This window comes from Piliocolobus tephrosceles, chromosome 6 (genome assembly GCF_002776525.5).
Source record: "Piliocolobus tephrosceles isolate RC106 chromosome 6, ASM277652v3, whole genome shotgun sequence".
Taxonomy (NCBI): domain Eukaryota; kingdom Metazoa; phylum Chordata; class Mammalia; order Primates; family Cercopithecidae; genus Piliocolobus; species Piliocolobus tephrosceles.
In genome coordinates this window covers 47,334,827-47,351,471 of record NC_045439.1, presented here as the reverse complement: position 1 = coordinate 47,351,471, position 16,645 = coordinate 47,334,827, and the positions used below count along the sequence as shown (strand labels likewise).

The window sequence follows — 16,645 nt, the reverse complement described above, 5'->3', positions numbered from 1 at the left end:
CTAGCCCTAGGGCCCAGCTCAAAGCCTAAGAACCTTGCTAGTTCTCATTAAGAATACACTCTTCTGCTCAACACTTGACTTCTTAGATTCCACCTGTCCCCCATTTTCCTGGCATCCATGCTCCTGCTCATCTGCTAAAATGACCTACTCCAGCAGCAGATCTAGCTCTTGCTGCACTGACTCTTCCTGATGTAATCAGCCATGTCCCACTGAGTCCACAGTTTTTTTGTTGTTGTTGTTGTTTGTTTTTTTGAGACAAGAGTTTCACTCTTGTTGTCCAGGCTGGAGTACAAGGCACAATCTTGGCTCACTGCAACCTCCACCTCATGGGTTCAAGCAATTCTCCTGCCTCAGCCTCCTGAGTAGCCAGGATTACAGGCATGTGCCGCCATGCCTGGCCAAGTTTTAGTAGAGACAGGGTTTCACCATATTGGCCAGGTTGGTCTTGAACTCCTGACCTCAGGTGATCCACCTGCCTCAGTCTCCGAAAGTGCTGGGATTATAGGCGTGAGCCACCACTGGGATCATTTTATCTTTTTGAAATTGCGTACATCTAAAATACAGAAATTATTTATTGCAGAATTACCTTAAGTTAGCTGATCCATTACAAAATTAAGTCACCACTATTCGACTAATTAAATCTTACTTCTTACAGAATTTCTGGGAGCAACTTTCCAAGATCAAATCGAATGTAACTGCCTAAAGAGAAATGAGCATACATCAAAAAACAAATTTACCTGTTTAGTAGCTGTACAAAAACTAGCTGACAGTGGTCAGTTAAAAAAAGAAAAAAAAGATAATCATGTTACTTAAGTTACTGAAGCACTTCAGTTCCATATGAAGATAATCTATTACCCTTCATGAACTTGATTTAATATCACCTCTCTTAAACTTTCTTTATGGTTATCTTCAGTTATTTGTTTAAATTTCTATATCATAAAAATCATGAACTATTACATCAGACAACAATCTGAAAAGATAAAAGTGACATGAAACAAAGTCTAGAGAACTGAATGCTTAGTTCTGGTATTAGAAACATTTAGTCATGAAATGTCATTATGGCATGTCATAGGAAGATACTAAGAAAAGATAACTTTAGGAAATAGGCATACTTTCATTTGTAGAGTTATCTATTCATTTGAGATTACATAAAACTAAAGCACATTTCTTACCAAATGCAACTATTACTAAAGCAAGATGAGTTTTGCTAGTTGAACTACAGATTGGTTTTTAGGACTGTATTTTTTTTTAAAAAAATACCCTCAAATCAGATCTGCCCTCAAAACTGTTTAGAGATGCAAATTGTGAGCATCAATAGTAGTTTCTAAATGTGGCTAACTGTGGGTACAACCAGTCCTTCATGCTCTAAGAATAAAAAAAGAGCCTGATTTCATATACAAATCACTAATTACACCTACAGTGATATAATTTTACAAGTAGTTTCAGATTGAAGAGAACACGTATCCAAACTGAGTGGACACATTTAAAAATATGACCTTCGATAATTATATTTTACCGAAAAGAACTTTTCTAAACTATTACATTGCATAGTACTAGGACATATCACAGATTAATCAAATGTGGTTATGAATTTGCTCGTTATAATTATTTAAATTGATAACCAAATTGCCAGTCATATTTTGATATAAATGAGCTCCATGATTCATGAAGTATTCTATTTAAAATGTTAAAGTTATTGGTTCAACAGTACATGTAGTTTCATAATATTTTATACTTTTCTTACATGAAAATAAATTATTTTAACTAAAATATGTAGACTTTATAATCTGCCTGGGAATAGTTTTAAAGGTATTTTGAGATGATATAATTCCAATGTCTATGCAACAATTTTTTATTTTTATTTTTTAAATGTTGTATGTCTGTAATTTAATCATGTAATATTTAAAATTTCAAACCTAATTACAGATTGATTTTGCTCTTCATAATGTGTGGTTTTTAAACAACTATTACACTTAGATGGAAATAGGATCTTTTGTTTAAAAATAACTGTGCAGTTCTTAAGATGTCCAGAAGATGTCTTTGTTGCCCTTTAGTTTTGACAACTGCTTTCATTACAGTGTTGTGACAGTCTACTCTTCACTATTTATTACTAAATTGGCACCATCTGTTTTTTTCTTTTATGATTACATATACATTAAATGCTGAAAATACATTACTTTTATAATGGAAAGTGTCTTAAAATAACTAAGTGGGAAAATAAATGTAATAGGTTTCACTGCAGAAAAATGTTCAGAATAGAAATACATAAAGCAGAAAAAACATAACTTACACTGTATTCACTTAGCATTTTGGCATATTTTCTTTTAGCCATATTTCCTATGGACTTTTAATATATTTGAGATCTTCATGTGATTTTTATGTACACATTGTTAAATTTTGAGCTATTTATAATTCTTATAAATTGTTAATTAAATTTCATCTGAGCCGGGCGTGGTGGCTCACACCTGTAATCCCACACTTTGGGAGGCCGAGGCAGGCAGGCAGATCACAAGGTCAGAAGCTCAAGATCAGCCTGGCCAATATGGTGAAACCCCATCTCTACTAAAAATACAAAAATTAGCCAGGCGTGGTGGTGCGCACCTGTAGTCCCAGCTACTAGGGAGGCTGAGGCAGACAAATTGAGCGAGACTCCATCTCAAAAAAAAAAAAAAAAAAAAAAATTCATCTAAATTTCCGAGTAGCTGGGATTATACCACCACGTCAGGTGCAATGGCTCACGCCTGTAATCCCAGCACTTTGGGAGGCCAAGGTGGGTGGATCACCTGAGGTCAGGAGTTCAAGACCAGCCTGGCCAACAAGGCAAAGCCCCATCTCTACTAAAACTACAAAAATTAACTTGGAATGGTGACACACACCTATAATCCCAGCTACTCAGGAGGCTAAGGCAGGAGAATTGCTTGAACCAGGGAGGCACAGGTTGCAGTGAGCTGAGATGGCACCACTGCACTCCAGCCTGGGTGACAGAGTGAGACTCCATCTCAAAAAAAAAAAAAAGAAAAAGAAAAAGAAAAAGAAACTGTAAAAGACTGTAAACTATTTATTCATCAAGGTGTTTCACTTGGATAAAATGTATAATTTATCTAGTAAAGTTATTATGTCTTTGCTCCCAGCAAATGTCTTGATTTATTTTGCAAGTAGTCAAATGTATGATTATATAAGTTGTTTTCATTAAAGACAATTCCACAAACAACCTGGTAATCTAGAAATTAAGGCACTTTATAGATTAGAAGCCTCCAAAGCTGAACTGAATATAGACAGTGTCAAATTAGTCTGATTTCTATATATAAAATTAACCACGATTGTCCAATATGAACTTTATTATTTACTTCTATTTTTAAAAAATGTTTTATACAGATGGGGTCTCACTATGTTGCCCAGGCTGGTCTCAAATGCCTGGCTTCATGCAATCCTCCTGCCTCGGCTCCCGCAAAGCACTGGGATTATAGGCATGAGCCACCATGCCCGGCCATTTACTTCTAATTTTTCTAGTCTTAGATTTTTCTGACTATTGACACAATATTAACTGATTGTAAATATATTTTTGCCTAGAATATAGTGTGCACTATGTACGTGTGTTTGCAGGCACTCCTGACTAGTTTACAAATAACCCTTATATTTAAGTAACATGCCATTTCACTCTTTATAAGCTATCGTACATTATGAAAAGTGTTTAATGTTTTAAAACATTACATATCACTCTTAGTCATGCTCTAGGCTCTTGGTTTCAATTAAATATTACTTACATAAAGGGAGGTAAGATTATTATAATATTATATTAGTAGAAGCAAGCACTTATGGCCAAATTCCTTTGGTTATTCAGTGAAGCTAACCAAATCATATTGGTTACAGCTAGAAACCAGCTGGTCTTTCTGATGCCTTGTTATAAAACTTAGAGCTTCTGCAAGTGCTAACTACTTGTTCATTTTTCTACATTTTTCTCCCTTCTCCATTATTGAAGTAGTTTTGAAGAAAAACCTATGCTGAATTGCGATTTAAATTGTCAGTTGCCTTTTAGAACTAGGTCAGTAAGAAATACCACAGCTATTTCATTAGTAATACTATTTCTACAAGTTTTTATTTTACAAATATATAAATTATACCATTCTACTATTACTGTTTTTCTTTCCATTGTGAATAAAATTGTTTTGTAAACTACTCAAAAGATATTTCCCAGACTTAATTTATGCACTTTTAAGATTTTTGTTTTGGTAATGATTTTTCCTAAAAATTAAGATAAAATGAATGATTTAATAGAAAAGACATACAATGTAATATAAAAATAGAATAGTGTATTCAAAGGAACTTAGAAGTAGCTTTGAAGGTATTAGTTAGCTGAAGTCAACTTATTTATCTTTTATATTTTATTAAGCACTACCTTAACTATATGCTCTTTTAGGTAAATCAAAAAAGTGAGTTTATCAACCCTGTCATTTTCCATACAAGATTCCACAGATTCTGAAATGCTAAATTTTAAATTACAACAGATTTTTTCTAATATCATTTAAAATAACAGTATTTCTACATGCTCTGAATAAAAATAATAAAAATCCATTGAGATAACATAGTCTGTCTTTTCAAAATAGTTACATTTTGATCAAACATTAAAATAGAAATGGATGCGAAGAATTTTTAACAAATAGCATTCTATATTTTCATTTGGTTTTTAATTTTATAATTGTAATTGACTTCTAAATGTTTAAAAATATTTTGTACCAGCAGTCAATTTTAAACATTATAAGTAGGAAAAGAATTAGTGATTATCTTACTATTATTGTAAACCACAAAAATAACAATGACTATAGTTTAAATAGAAAAAAGATACGGTGATATGATTTTCATTTGTTTGTTTCCAGTGGGGTTGGAGTGATTTAAAAGCTGTAGATTTTAATCAAGAGCTGCACGTTTTTCTTCTTGCTTATTGTAGAACATTTTTTCTAGAAAATGTTTTCAGTAATTTTAGTGGTTTGGCTCTACTATTTGTTCCATCTTTAATTATAGCATAGCTCTTCCTCTCCCTTCCCTCTCAGAATGTTTTACAAGTGTGTCTCTCAAAGAACAACCAAAAAAGACTAATCAGCAAAAAAAAAAAAAAAAAAGTGTGTGTATGTGTGTGTATATATATATATATATATAAAACATTTTAAAGTTTCTAATTATTTCTTATTCCCCTATCAATTTGGTTTAAAACAGGTATTTACAAACACTGGTAGCCTACTTTCCTATGGCCTTTGATTTTATATGAAGTGCTTTAAAAGAGTTCAATCAACCTTAATGGTGCATTTTTAGTTAAGGAAATAGAATGGGGATAAGTCAATTTGAGCTCCCAGACAAACAAGTGTCTTCAGAAAGACTCAGGCATAAATGGGTTTAGAAATCAGAGTACGAGTGAAATGCAGTGAGCAGAGCACTCAGGGAAGCCAGATACAATGGAAAGAGTAAAATACTGCAGAGCTTTTTAAGGTTCATACAATTGCAACAATGGACTTGATCCAGCCATCTATGTTAAACTGTTAAAAGATAGGTGAAAAAGCAAGCTGGAATTCTATAAAGAGTGTTCAGAAACAGTAGAATGGGGAGCTTTAAATCTAAAGAGAATGAATACAGTCATTCAATAGGATGGCAATGAAGTCAAAATTGGCATATTTCCCTGGTTACCTTGTGAAGGACTCTGTTCTGTTTTAGGTATTAAGCCATGATTAGCAACAAAGCAGTATTTAAACTGCCACAATTGGGGTTTTTAAACAGCACAGTATAAATATGTGAATTTTACAAACATACACATATATACATGGAAGTAGAAATACATGTAGATCTCACGTAGTTGTAACAACTTAATATTCTAGTCTATAGCAATCAGTACACTATATGAAACTTCCTGCCATTTAGAAAAAAAAAAAAAAAGGCTAGTTTAGGTTTAGTGCAAAGGTGCAAATGTACAAATAGATAAAATAGTTTAATGTTTTAATTAGGTGTAATCAATCAGGCTTATTTTATACATTTTGGGGAAATTGTTCTTAAATGCATTGATGTATTTTCCTGCTTTAACAAATAGAATACATTAAACAAAATTTTATTTTCAATGATTTATTGTGTATAGAATGTGTTCTGAACTTCTGCTATAACCTTGGCAGTTGCTTAAGGCCAAATTCCCTTATACGTACTTTTTTTGTGTGTCCCTTCAATTATATTATGACGCTGAAATAACTTTTCTAGTTAGTTGAAGATTCCAATATTAATGGAGCCATTACTATATTGTTAAATTATGTATTGAATGAAGATATGATTATATTTATGGAAACATGATAAACTCTATACATTGAAATGATACAATAAAACTAAAGCCCAAACATGTGTTAATGTTAACACATTGGGCAGTTGTTAACTCACAAGAAGTATAACTATGAGAATGTCAGTCACATAATTGTCATCCTTTAATAGTTCAATTATGGACTGGGCGCTATGACTCAGGCCTGTAATCCCAGCACTTCAGGAGGCCAAGGCAGGCAGATCACTTGAGGAGTTCAAGACTAGCCTGGCAAACATGGCAAAACCCCATCTCTACTAAAAATACAAAAATTAGCTGGGCGTCGTGGTGGGCAGGCACCTGTAATCCCAGCTACTCAGGAGGCTGAGGCAGGAGAATTGCTAGCTCAGGGGGTGGAGGTTGCAGTGAGCCGAGATCAATCCACTGCACTCCAGCCTGGGCAAGACAGAGCATCACAAAAAAAGATAAAATAAAACAAAGAATGAAAAAGTCTTCAGGAACATGTCACATAACCTCAATGAAGGAGGCCAGACATAAGAAAAACTACAGCCAGAAATATAATCAACTGCACTTTTTCTGAAATACAATTTGCTAGATAGCCTCCATTTGTCCTTGCAGATCTACTCTCCACCTTTCTTCTCCTGCTCTGTGACTCTAAAGACTCACCTTTAAGGACAACATCACTTAGGGTCATTTGTCCCTCTAGCTGGCAGTTGGCTGTAGCCCATCAAGACACTAGAAGTAGACTGAAGAGTAAAAGAGAGATTTGGGCTTTAGTAGCAGCTGCATTCTACAAGAACTCTAGCTTTTATTGGGCTTTCCTAAAGTATCTTGGTTCTGGTGAACTCTCTCTTACACCTTCAGGCCTATAGGCATTGCAAGTTCAGATGCTTCACCTGCCAGGGCATGGTGGCTCACAGCTGTAATCTCAGCACTTTAGGAGGCCAAGGCAGGCATATCACTTGAGGCCAGGCGTTCAAGAATGGCCTGGCAAACATGAAACCCCAACTCTACTAAAAATACAAAAATTATCCAGGTGACAGAACGAGACTCTGTCTCAAAAAATAAAAAATAAAATGCTTCACTAATCCTGGTCTGTTTCCTTAATTCTATCCACACTTTTGAAGTAGTCTAGTCCCTTCATTAAACTCCTCAATGGCCCCATTTGACTCCGCCACTTGTTTCCTGCTGATACCCTTGTACATACAAAACCTATATGATACAAATGTATGATACTGGGGAATTATATTTTAAATTAAAATGGAAAAACTAGCAATGTAAAACTGAAATGTCCAATTGTTTTCTTTTATAATCCATTAGTCTTCTGGTTTAGGCCTAGACACCTCTTTCTTTTACAGCAAGATGTTAACGACAGGTTAGAGTTGTGATGTGCAACATGGAAACAGACTTGAATTGTGGGAGCTATATTTTTAGTTTCATAAAAAAGCAAAGCAAAACAAAACAACGGGGATTGAGAGAGTTCTAGTTTATCGTTGCTTAGATAGCACTCCCTATACCTGGCTATGTGACAAGAAGATTTATTCTGAACAAAGAGAAGAGTGGGATTAGAACACCAGAGTTCTTTGGTCCCATCAAGAATCACACCCCACAAATAAACAGAGATAGCTGGATCATGTAACTATGCTCTTCTCAATTGAAGTTAAATGCCACAAATAATTTAACATTTAAACACATTTTTTCCTGTAACTTTCACAGAACTTCTTGGCTGTATCTTTAACCCTACTGATCAAAAGAATTTCCTCAAGTTCACATTTATAGATGTTTTTAATGAACATCATTTTCTTCTGCATTCAATAAACATGTAAAGAATATTGATAACTATGGAAAACACCAAAGTAATAATCACTGTGGTTAAGAATCATCTATGGATACTAAAATTAGTAGATGATAGTATAAACAGGGTATTTGCATGGTCTCTTAAGAATTTCCCTACAAGATACTTTTTAATTACAAATAGATAATATAGTAACTGTGCAGTGGAAAAAACTGATAAACACCTTAACCAAGAGATCAAATTTAATATCACCAAAAATAAGATATATCAATATCTGATATGATGCCCTGATAAGGGCACAAAATCATTCTGTAGTATTCCTGCCAAAAATACCACATGATCATGAGAATGAGAACGATCTGATCATGAGAAAATATCAGACAAACCAAAACTAAGAGACATTCTACAATATAATTGGCCAATAAGTCTCTAAAAGGATCAAGGGCATTGCATGATAAGGACTGAGGAAGTCATATTGGAAGAAACTAAGAAACATGACAACTAAGTATAATACACAAGATCTTGGATTGGATCTTGAACCAGAAAAAGGGTATTAGTGGGAAAACTGTTGAAATTCAAATAAAGTCTATAGATTTGTTAACAGTATAATTGTTAATTGCTTAGTTTCAATAATTGCTATATAAAATGTTAAGATTAGGAAAAGCTGGGTGAGGAAATCACCATATTTAAAACTTTTCTGCATGTTCAAAATTATTTCTTTAAAAATAAGATTTTAAATTTTGAAATATAGATTTATTGACAATGTTCCTGATTCAAGTTGTTATTTTACTGGTGCAGAAGCAAAACTATAGGGGAGTGAGCCCAACCACCACTTTATTTCACACATTCTTAACAAATTCTGGAAAGTCTTACGAATCTTCCATATTTTATTTTCATATCACAATCTAAAAGTAATATGTTAGTTTACTTTAAAAATACACAATCCTTTTATAAGTAAGAACTTAACTCATTTTGAAGCCATCATATCTTGAAAATAACTAAGTGGGAATTTTTGTAAGAAAACCACTTTATTCAGGCAATTAGAATGAGTGTAACAATATGATAAAAACTGTATAATTATTAAATAAAATATGTATTGCATTAGGACCACTATTTTTGTTCCAAATTTTTACTAGTTGAACTAAATTTTTATTAGTTGAACTAAAAATTTACAAAGTAGTCCTAAAACACAAAATAAACTGTTTTATCTAGAAAGATGGCAAATTACTTAAAGATAGTGAAAAGAAGTAGAAATTGTGGAGCAAACAGCCAATTGCCTCCCGGGCCTGTTCTGTCATTCTCCCTTAGTAAAAGAACCCTGATTATTAGCTAGGAATAGTGTTTCTCTTGCAGTTAAATGTGGCCCTTTGTTTTGGCAAATGACTTATATGTGGTAGTGTTGTATGGAAACTTACTGGAAGTCTTCTTAAAAAGGAAAGGAAGAAAAAGTTCCCTTCCATTCATATTGTAGCTTGGAACAAGATTATGATGGAGGAAGTCTGGCTGGCCCAGGAGGAAAAAAACCTTAGAGATGACGGCATAATAAATGGGACTGTCCCACTAGTCCATAGAACTGCCATTCTAACCCTGGAATAATTCACTTATATGGCAAGAAATAAGTTTATATCTTATTAAACCATTGCTATTATGGTTTCTCTGTTACAAGAAGTACAACCTAATCCTAATTGATACAGAAATGTTCCCAGAAAAGAGATGTGAAGGACTTTGGTACTAAAATTATAGCAGAAAGATACAACTTAATGAGAAATGAAAAAGCAAAGAACAAAAGTAGATTTTATGGAAGAGCATAAACTAGATAATGGCAAAATGAAGGCGGCAATTGGTTCTAAATGAGTCATAAAAGAAAGTCACTGGAAGTGGTTTAATGTCAGTATAAAAAGGGAGTCATGAAAGAATAAACTCTAGAATTTGAAGCCGTTAAATACATTAAGATGAAAAAGAAATCACACTTACATTCACCAGTTATTAGCATCTTAGAGAAAATAATTGTACCTCAAAATATCTTGGCTAAAAATTATTAGCAAAGTGTATCACACAGTGGTTTTTGTTGCAAGCAAAAGAAAATTACTCTGGATATAGCTCATATGATAGTTCACAGAACAGAAAGGCTGGGAAACCAGGCTCATAGAATGAGAACAAGGGGAGCGTAGTGGCCAATACCCCAGATAGTATCATGTCACAGGATCACCTTAATTATGGTGCCAGTGCCATGCTACTGCCCCAGGCATGGGTGCCACTAGATGAGTGCAATAAGGCTTTGATGTTCCTGTTGCCATCAAAATGAATTCTAAATATTCCTGCTTCTTTGCTTCCCATGTTCTACATTGAAAGGTCCAGGAATAAGATGGCTAAAGTTAGGTTGCCCGCCACAACTTTAGTTATTAAAGAAAAGCAGGGGTGGCTGGAAAGATGGCCAAATAGGAACAGCTCCAGTCTGTAGCTCCCAGCGAGATCAACACAGAAAGTGGGTGATTACTGCATTTCCAACTGAGGTACCCGGCTCATCTCACTGGGACTGGTTAGACAGTGTGTGCAGTCATGGAAGGCAAGCAGAAGCAGGGTGGGCCGTTGCCTCACCTGGGAAGCACAGGGGTCAGGGAACTCCCTCCCCTAGCCAAGGGAAGCCTTGAGGAACTGTGCCTTGAGGAACCGTGCATTCCAGCTCAGATACAGGCCTTTTCCACAGTCTTTGTAACCCGCAGACCAGGAGATTCCCTTGGGTGCCTATGCCACCAAGGCCCTGGCTTTCAAGCACAAAACTGGGAGGCTGTTTGGGCAGACACCTAACTAGCTGCAGGAGTTATTTTTTCATACCCCAGTGGTGCCTGGAATGAGAGCAAGACAGAACTATTCACTTCCCTGGAAAGGGGGCTGAAGCCAGGGAGCCAAGTGGTCTAGCTCAGTGGATTACACCCTGATGAATCCCAGCAAGTTAAGATCCACTGGCTTGAAATTCTCGCTACCAGCACAGCAATCTAAAGTCAACCTGGGACACTCGAGCTTGGTGGGAAGAGTGGCGTACACCATTACTGAGGATTGAGTAGGCAGTTTTTCCCTCACAGTATAAACAACGCTGCCAGAAGTTCGAACTGGGCAGAGTCCACCGCAGCTCGGCAAAGCCGCTGTAGCCAGACTGTCACCTCTCTGGACAGGGAATCTCTGAAAGAGAGGCAGCAGCCCCAGTCAGAGGCTTATAGATAAAACTCCCATCTCCCTGGGACAGAGTACCTAGGGGAAGGGGCAACACTGGGCACAGCTTCAGCAGACTTAAACATTCCTGCCTGCTGGCTCTGAAGAGAGCAGCAGATCTCCCAGGACGGTGCTCAAGTTCTGCTAAGGGGACAGACTGCTTCCTCAAGTGGGTCCCTGACCCCTGTGCTTCCTGACTAGGAGACACTTCCCAGCAGGGGTAGACAGACACCCCATACAGGAGAGCTCTGGCTGACATCTGGCAGGTGCCCCTCTGGGATGAAGCCTCCAAAGAAAGGAACAGGCAGCAATCTTTGCTGTTCTGCAGCCTCCACTGGTGATACCCAGACAAACAGGGTCTGCAGTGGACCTCCAGCAAACTCCAGCAGACCTGCAGCAGAGGGGTGTGACTGTTAGAAGGAAAACTAACAAACAAACAGGAATAGCATCATCAACAAAGAGAAACTCCCTCTGAAGGTTACCAACATCAAAGACCAAAGGTAGATAAAGACCAAAGGTAGATAAATCCACGAAGATGAGGGAAAAACAGCAAAAAAAAGGCTGAAAATTCCCAAAACCAGAACACTTCTCCTCCAAAGGGTCACAACTCCTTGCCAGCAAGGGAACAAAACTGGACAGAAAATGAGTTTGACGAATTGACAGAAGTAGGCTTCAGAAGGTGGGTAATAACAAACTCATCTGAGCTAAAGGAGTATATACTAACCCAATGCAGGGAAGCAAAAAACCCCGAAAAAAGGTTAGAGGAATTGCTAACTAAATAACCGTTTAGAGAAGAACACAAATGACCTGATGGAGCTGAAAACACAGCACAAAAACTTTGTGAAGCATACACAAGTATCAATAGCCAAATTGTTCAAGCGGAAGAAAGGATATCAGAGATCGAATATCAACTTAATGAAATAAAGCATGAAGACAAGATTAGAGGGAAAATAAACAAAGCCTCCAAGAAATATGGGACTATGTGAAAAGACCAAACCTACATTTGACTGGTATACATGAAAGTGATGGGGAGAATGGAACCAAGTTAGAAAACGCCCTTCAGGATATTATTCAGGAGAACTTCCCCAACCTAGCAAGACAGGTCAACATTCAAATTCAGGAAATACAGAGGACACCACAAAGAAAAGCAGCCCCAAAACATATAATCGTCAGATTCACCATGATTGAAATGAAAAAATGTTAAGGGCAGCCAGCACAAAGGGAAGCCCATCAGACTAACAGCAGGTCTCTCTACAGAAATCTTACAAGCCAGAAGAAAGGGGTGGGGGGGGGGCAATATTCAACATTCTTAAAGAAAAGAATTTTCAACTCAGAATTTCAGATTCAGTCAAACTAAGTTTCATAAGCAGAGAAGAAATAAAATCCTTTACAGACAAGCAAATCCTGAGAGATTTCTTCAGAAAAATTTATTTTTACTTTTTATTATTACACTTTAAGTTCTAGGGTACATGTGCACAATGTGCAGGTTTGTTACATATGTATACATCTGCCATGTTCGTGCACTGCACCCATTAACTCGCCATTTATAGTAAGTTTGTCTCCTAATGCTATCCCTCCCTCCTGTCCCCACCCCACAACAGGCCCTGGTGTGTGATGTTTCCCATCCTGTGTCCAAGTGTTCTCATTGTTCAATTCCCACCTATAAGTGAGAACACGTGGTGTTTGGTTTTCTGTCCTTGCGATAGTTTGCTCAGAATGGTTTCCAGTTTCATCCACGTCCCTACAAAGGACATGAACTCATCCTTTTTTATGGCTGCATAGTATTCCATGGTGTATATGTGCCACATTTTCTTCATTCAGTCTATCATTGATGGACATTTGGGTTGGTTCCAATTATTTGCTATTGTGAATAGTGCCGCAATAAACATACGTGTGCATGTGTCTTTATAGCAGCATGATTTATAATCCTTTGGGAATATACCCAGTAATGGGATAACTGGGTCAAATGATATTTCTAGTTCTAGATCCTTGAGGAATTGCCACACCATCTTCCACAATAGTTGAACTAATTTACAGTCCCACCAACGGTGTAAAAGTGTTCCTATTTCTCCACATCCTCTCCAGCACCTGTTGTTTCCTGATTTTTTAATGATCGACATTCTAACTGGTGTGAGATGGTATTGCCTTGTGATTTTGATTTGCATTTCTCTGACGGCAGGTGGTGATGAGCATTTTTTGTGTGTCTGTTGGCTTCATAAGTGCCTTCTTTTGAGAAGTGTCTGTTCATATCCTTCACCCACTTTTTGATGGGATTGTTTGATTTTTTTCTTGTAAGTTTAAGTTCTTTGTAGATTCCAGGTATTAGCCCTTTGTCAGATGGGTAGATTGAAAAACTTTTCTCCCATTCTGTAGGTTGTCTGTTCACGCTGATGGTAGTTTCTTTTGCTGTGCAGAAGCTCTTTAGTTTAATTAGATCCCATTTGTCAATTTTGGCTTTTGTTGCCATTGTTTTTGGTGTTTTAGACATGAAGTCCTTGCCCATGCCTACGGCCTGAATGGTATTGTCTAGGTTTTCTTCCAGGGTTTTTATGGTTTTAGGTCTAACATTTAAGTCTTTAATCCATCTTGAATTAATTTTTGTATAAGGTGTAAGGAAGGGATCCAGTTTCAGCTTTCTACATATGGCTAGCCAGTTTTCCCAGCACCATTTGTTAAATAGGGAATCCTTTCCCCATTTCTTGTTTTTGTTAGGTTTGTCAAAGATCAGATGGTGTAGATGTGTGGTATTATTTCTGAGGGCTCTGTTCTGTTCCATTTGTCTGTACCTCTGTTTTGGTACCAGTGCCATGCTGTTTTGGTTACTGTAGCCTTGTAGTATAGTTTGAATTCAGGTAGCATGATGATTCCAGCTTTGTTCTTTTGGCTTACGATTGTCTTGGCAATGCAGGCTCTTTTTTGGTTCCATTGGAACTTCAAAGTAGTTTTTTCCAATTCTGTGAAGAAAGTCATTGGTAGCTTGATGGGGATGGCATTAAATCTATAAATTACCTTGGGTAGTATGGCCATTTTCACAATATTGGTTCTTCCTGTTCATGAGCATGGAATGTTCTTCCATTTGTTTGTGTCCTCTTTTATTTCGTTGAGTAGGGGTTTGTAGTTCTCCTCGAAGAGGTCCTTCACATCCCTTGCAAGTTGGATTCCTAGGTATTTTATTCTCTTGGAAGCAATTTTGAAGGGGAGTTCGCTCATGATTTGGCTCTCTGTTTGTCTGTTATTGGTGTATAGGAATGCTTGTGATTTTTACTATCCTGAGACTTTGCTGAAGTTGTTTATCAGCTTAAGGAGATTTTCGGCTGAGACGATGGGGTTTTCTAAATATACAATCATGTCATCTGCAAACAGGGACAATTTGACTTCTTCTTTTCCTAACTGAATACCCTTTATTTCTTTCTTCTGCCTGATTGCCCTGGCCAGCACTTCCAACACTATGTTGAATAGGAGTGGTGAGAGAGGGCATCGCTGTCTTGTGCCAGTTTTCAAAGGGAATGCTTCCAGTTTTTGCTCATTCAGTATGATATTAGCTGTGGGTTTGTCATAAATAGCTCTTATTATTTTGAGATATGTCCCATCAATACCTAATTTATTGTGAGTTTTTAGCATGAAGGGCTGTTGAATTGTGTCAAAGGCCTTTTCTGCATCTATTGAGATAATCATGTGGTTTTTGTTTTTGGTTCTGTTTACATGATGGATTACGTTTATTGATTTGCGTACGTTGATCCAGCCTTGCTACTCGGGGGTCAGGGACTCACTTGAGGCAGCAGTCTGTCCATTCTCAGATCTCAAACTCCGTGCTGGGAGAACCACTACTCTCTTCAAAGCTGTCAAACAGGGATGTTGACGTCTGCAGAAGTTTCTGATGCCTTTTGTTCAGCTATGCCCTACTACCAGAGGTGGAGCCTACAGAGGCAGGCAGGCCTCCTTGAGCTGTGGTGGGCTCCACCCAGTTCAAGCTTCCTGGCCGCTTTGTTTACCTACTGAAGCCTCAGTGCTGAGAGATTTTGTAAACACCAAGCCTGCCTTATAAGAGGTCCTGAAGGGAGCACTAAATACAGAAAGAAAAAAACCTGTACCAGCCACTGCAAAAACGTACCAAATTGTAAAGATTACTGACACTATGAAGGGACTGCATCAACTAGTGGGCAAAATAACAAGCTAGCATCATAATGACAGGATCAAATTCATACATAAAAATACTAACCTTAAATGTAAATGGGCTAAGTGCCCCAATTAATAGACACAGACTGGCAAACTGGATAAAGAGTCAAGACCCATTGGTGTGCTATATTCAGGAGACCCATCTTATAGACAGAGACACACATAGGCTCAAAATAAAGGGATGGAGGAATATTTACCAAGCAAATGGAAAGCAAAAAAAAGCAGGAGTTGCAATCCTAGTATCTGATAAGAGAGACTTTAAACCAACAAAGATCAAAAAAGACAAAGAATCACATTACACAATGGTAAAGGGATCAATGCAACAAGAAGAGCTATCTATCCTAAATATATATGCACCCAATACAGGTGCACCCAGATTCATAAAGCAAGTTGTTCTTAGGAACCTAAAAAGAGACTTAGACTCCCACACAATAATAGTGGGAGACTGTAACACCCTACTGTCAATATTAGACAGATCAATGAGACAGAAAACTAAGAAGGATATTTAGGACTTGAACTCAGCTGTGGACCAAGCAGACCTAACAGACATCTACAGAACTCTCCACCTCAAATCAACAGAATGTACAGTCTTCTCAGAACCACATTGCACTCATTCTAAAATTGACCACATAAATGGAAATAAAAGCACTCCTCAGCAAATGCAAAAGAACAGAAATAATAACAAACAGTCTCTCAGACCACAGTGTAACCAAACTAGAACTCAGGAGTAAGAAACTCACTCAAAACTGCACAACAACATGGAAACTGTACAACCTGTTCCTGAATACTACTGGGTAAATAATGAAATTAAGGCAGAAATAAATAAGTTCCTCGAAATCCATGAGGACAAAGACACAAGGTACCAGAATCTCAGTGACACAGCTAAAGCAGTGTTTAGAGGGAAATTTATAGCACTAAATGTGCACAAGAGAAAGCAGGAAAGATCTAAAATTGATACTCTAACAGGACAATTAAAAGAACTAGAGAAGCAAAAGCAAACAAATTCAAAAGTTAGCAGAAGACAAGAAATAACTAAGATCAGAACTGAAGGAGATAGAGACATGAAAAACCCTTCAAAAATCAATGAATCCAGGAGCTGGTTTCTTGAAAAGATCAACAAAATAGACCACTAACCAGACTAATAAAGAAGAAAAGAGAGAAGAATCAAATAGATACAA

The 16,645-nt window shown here is 36.9% G+C and overlaps 1 protein-coding gene across 1 annotated transcript in view; it reads left to right on the top strand.

Moving 5' to 3' along the window:
- The window catches only part of LRRC9 (leucine rich repeat containing 9), a 141,735-nt gene extending 139,794 nt beyond the window's left edge, over positions 1-1,941 (top strand). The window contains exon 33 of the mRNA XM_026456290.2: positions 656-1,941. Within this exon, the coding sequence (XP_026312075.1) occupies positions 656-695 (40 nt within the window). The 3' untranslated portion in view covers positions 696-1,941. The remainder of the gene's footprint in view (positions 1-655) is intronic.
- The last annotated feature ends 14,704 nt before the right edge of the window (positions 1,942-16,645 follow it).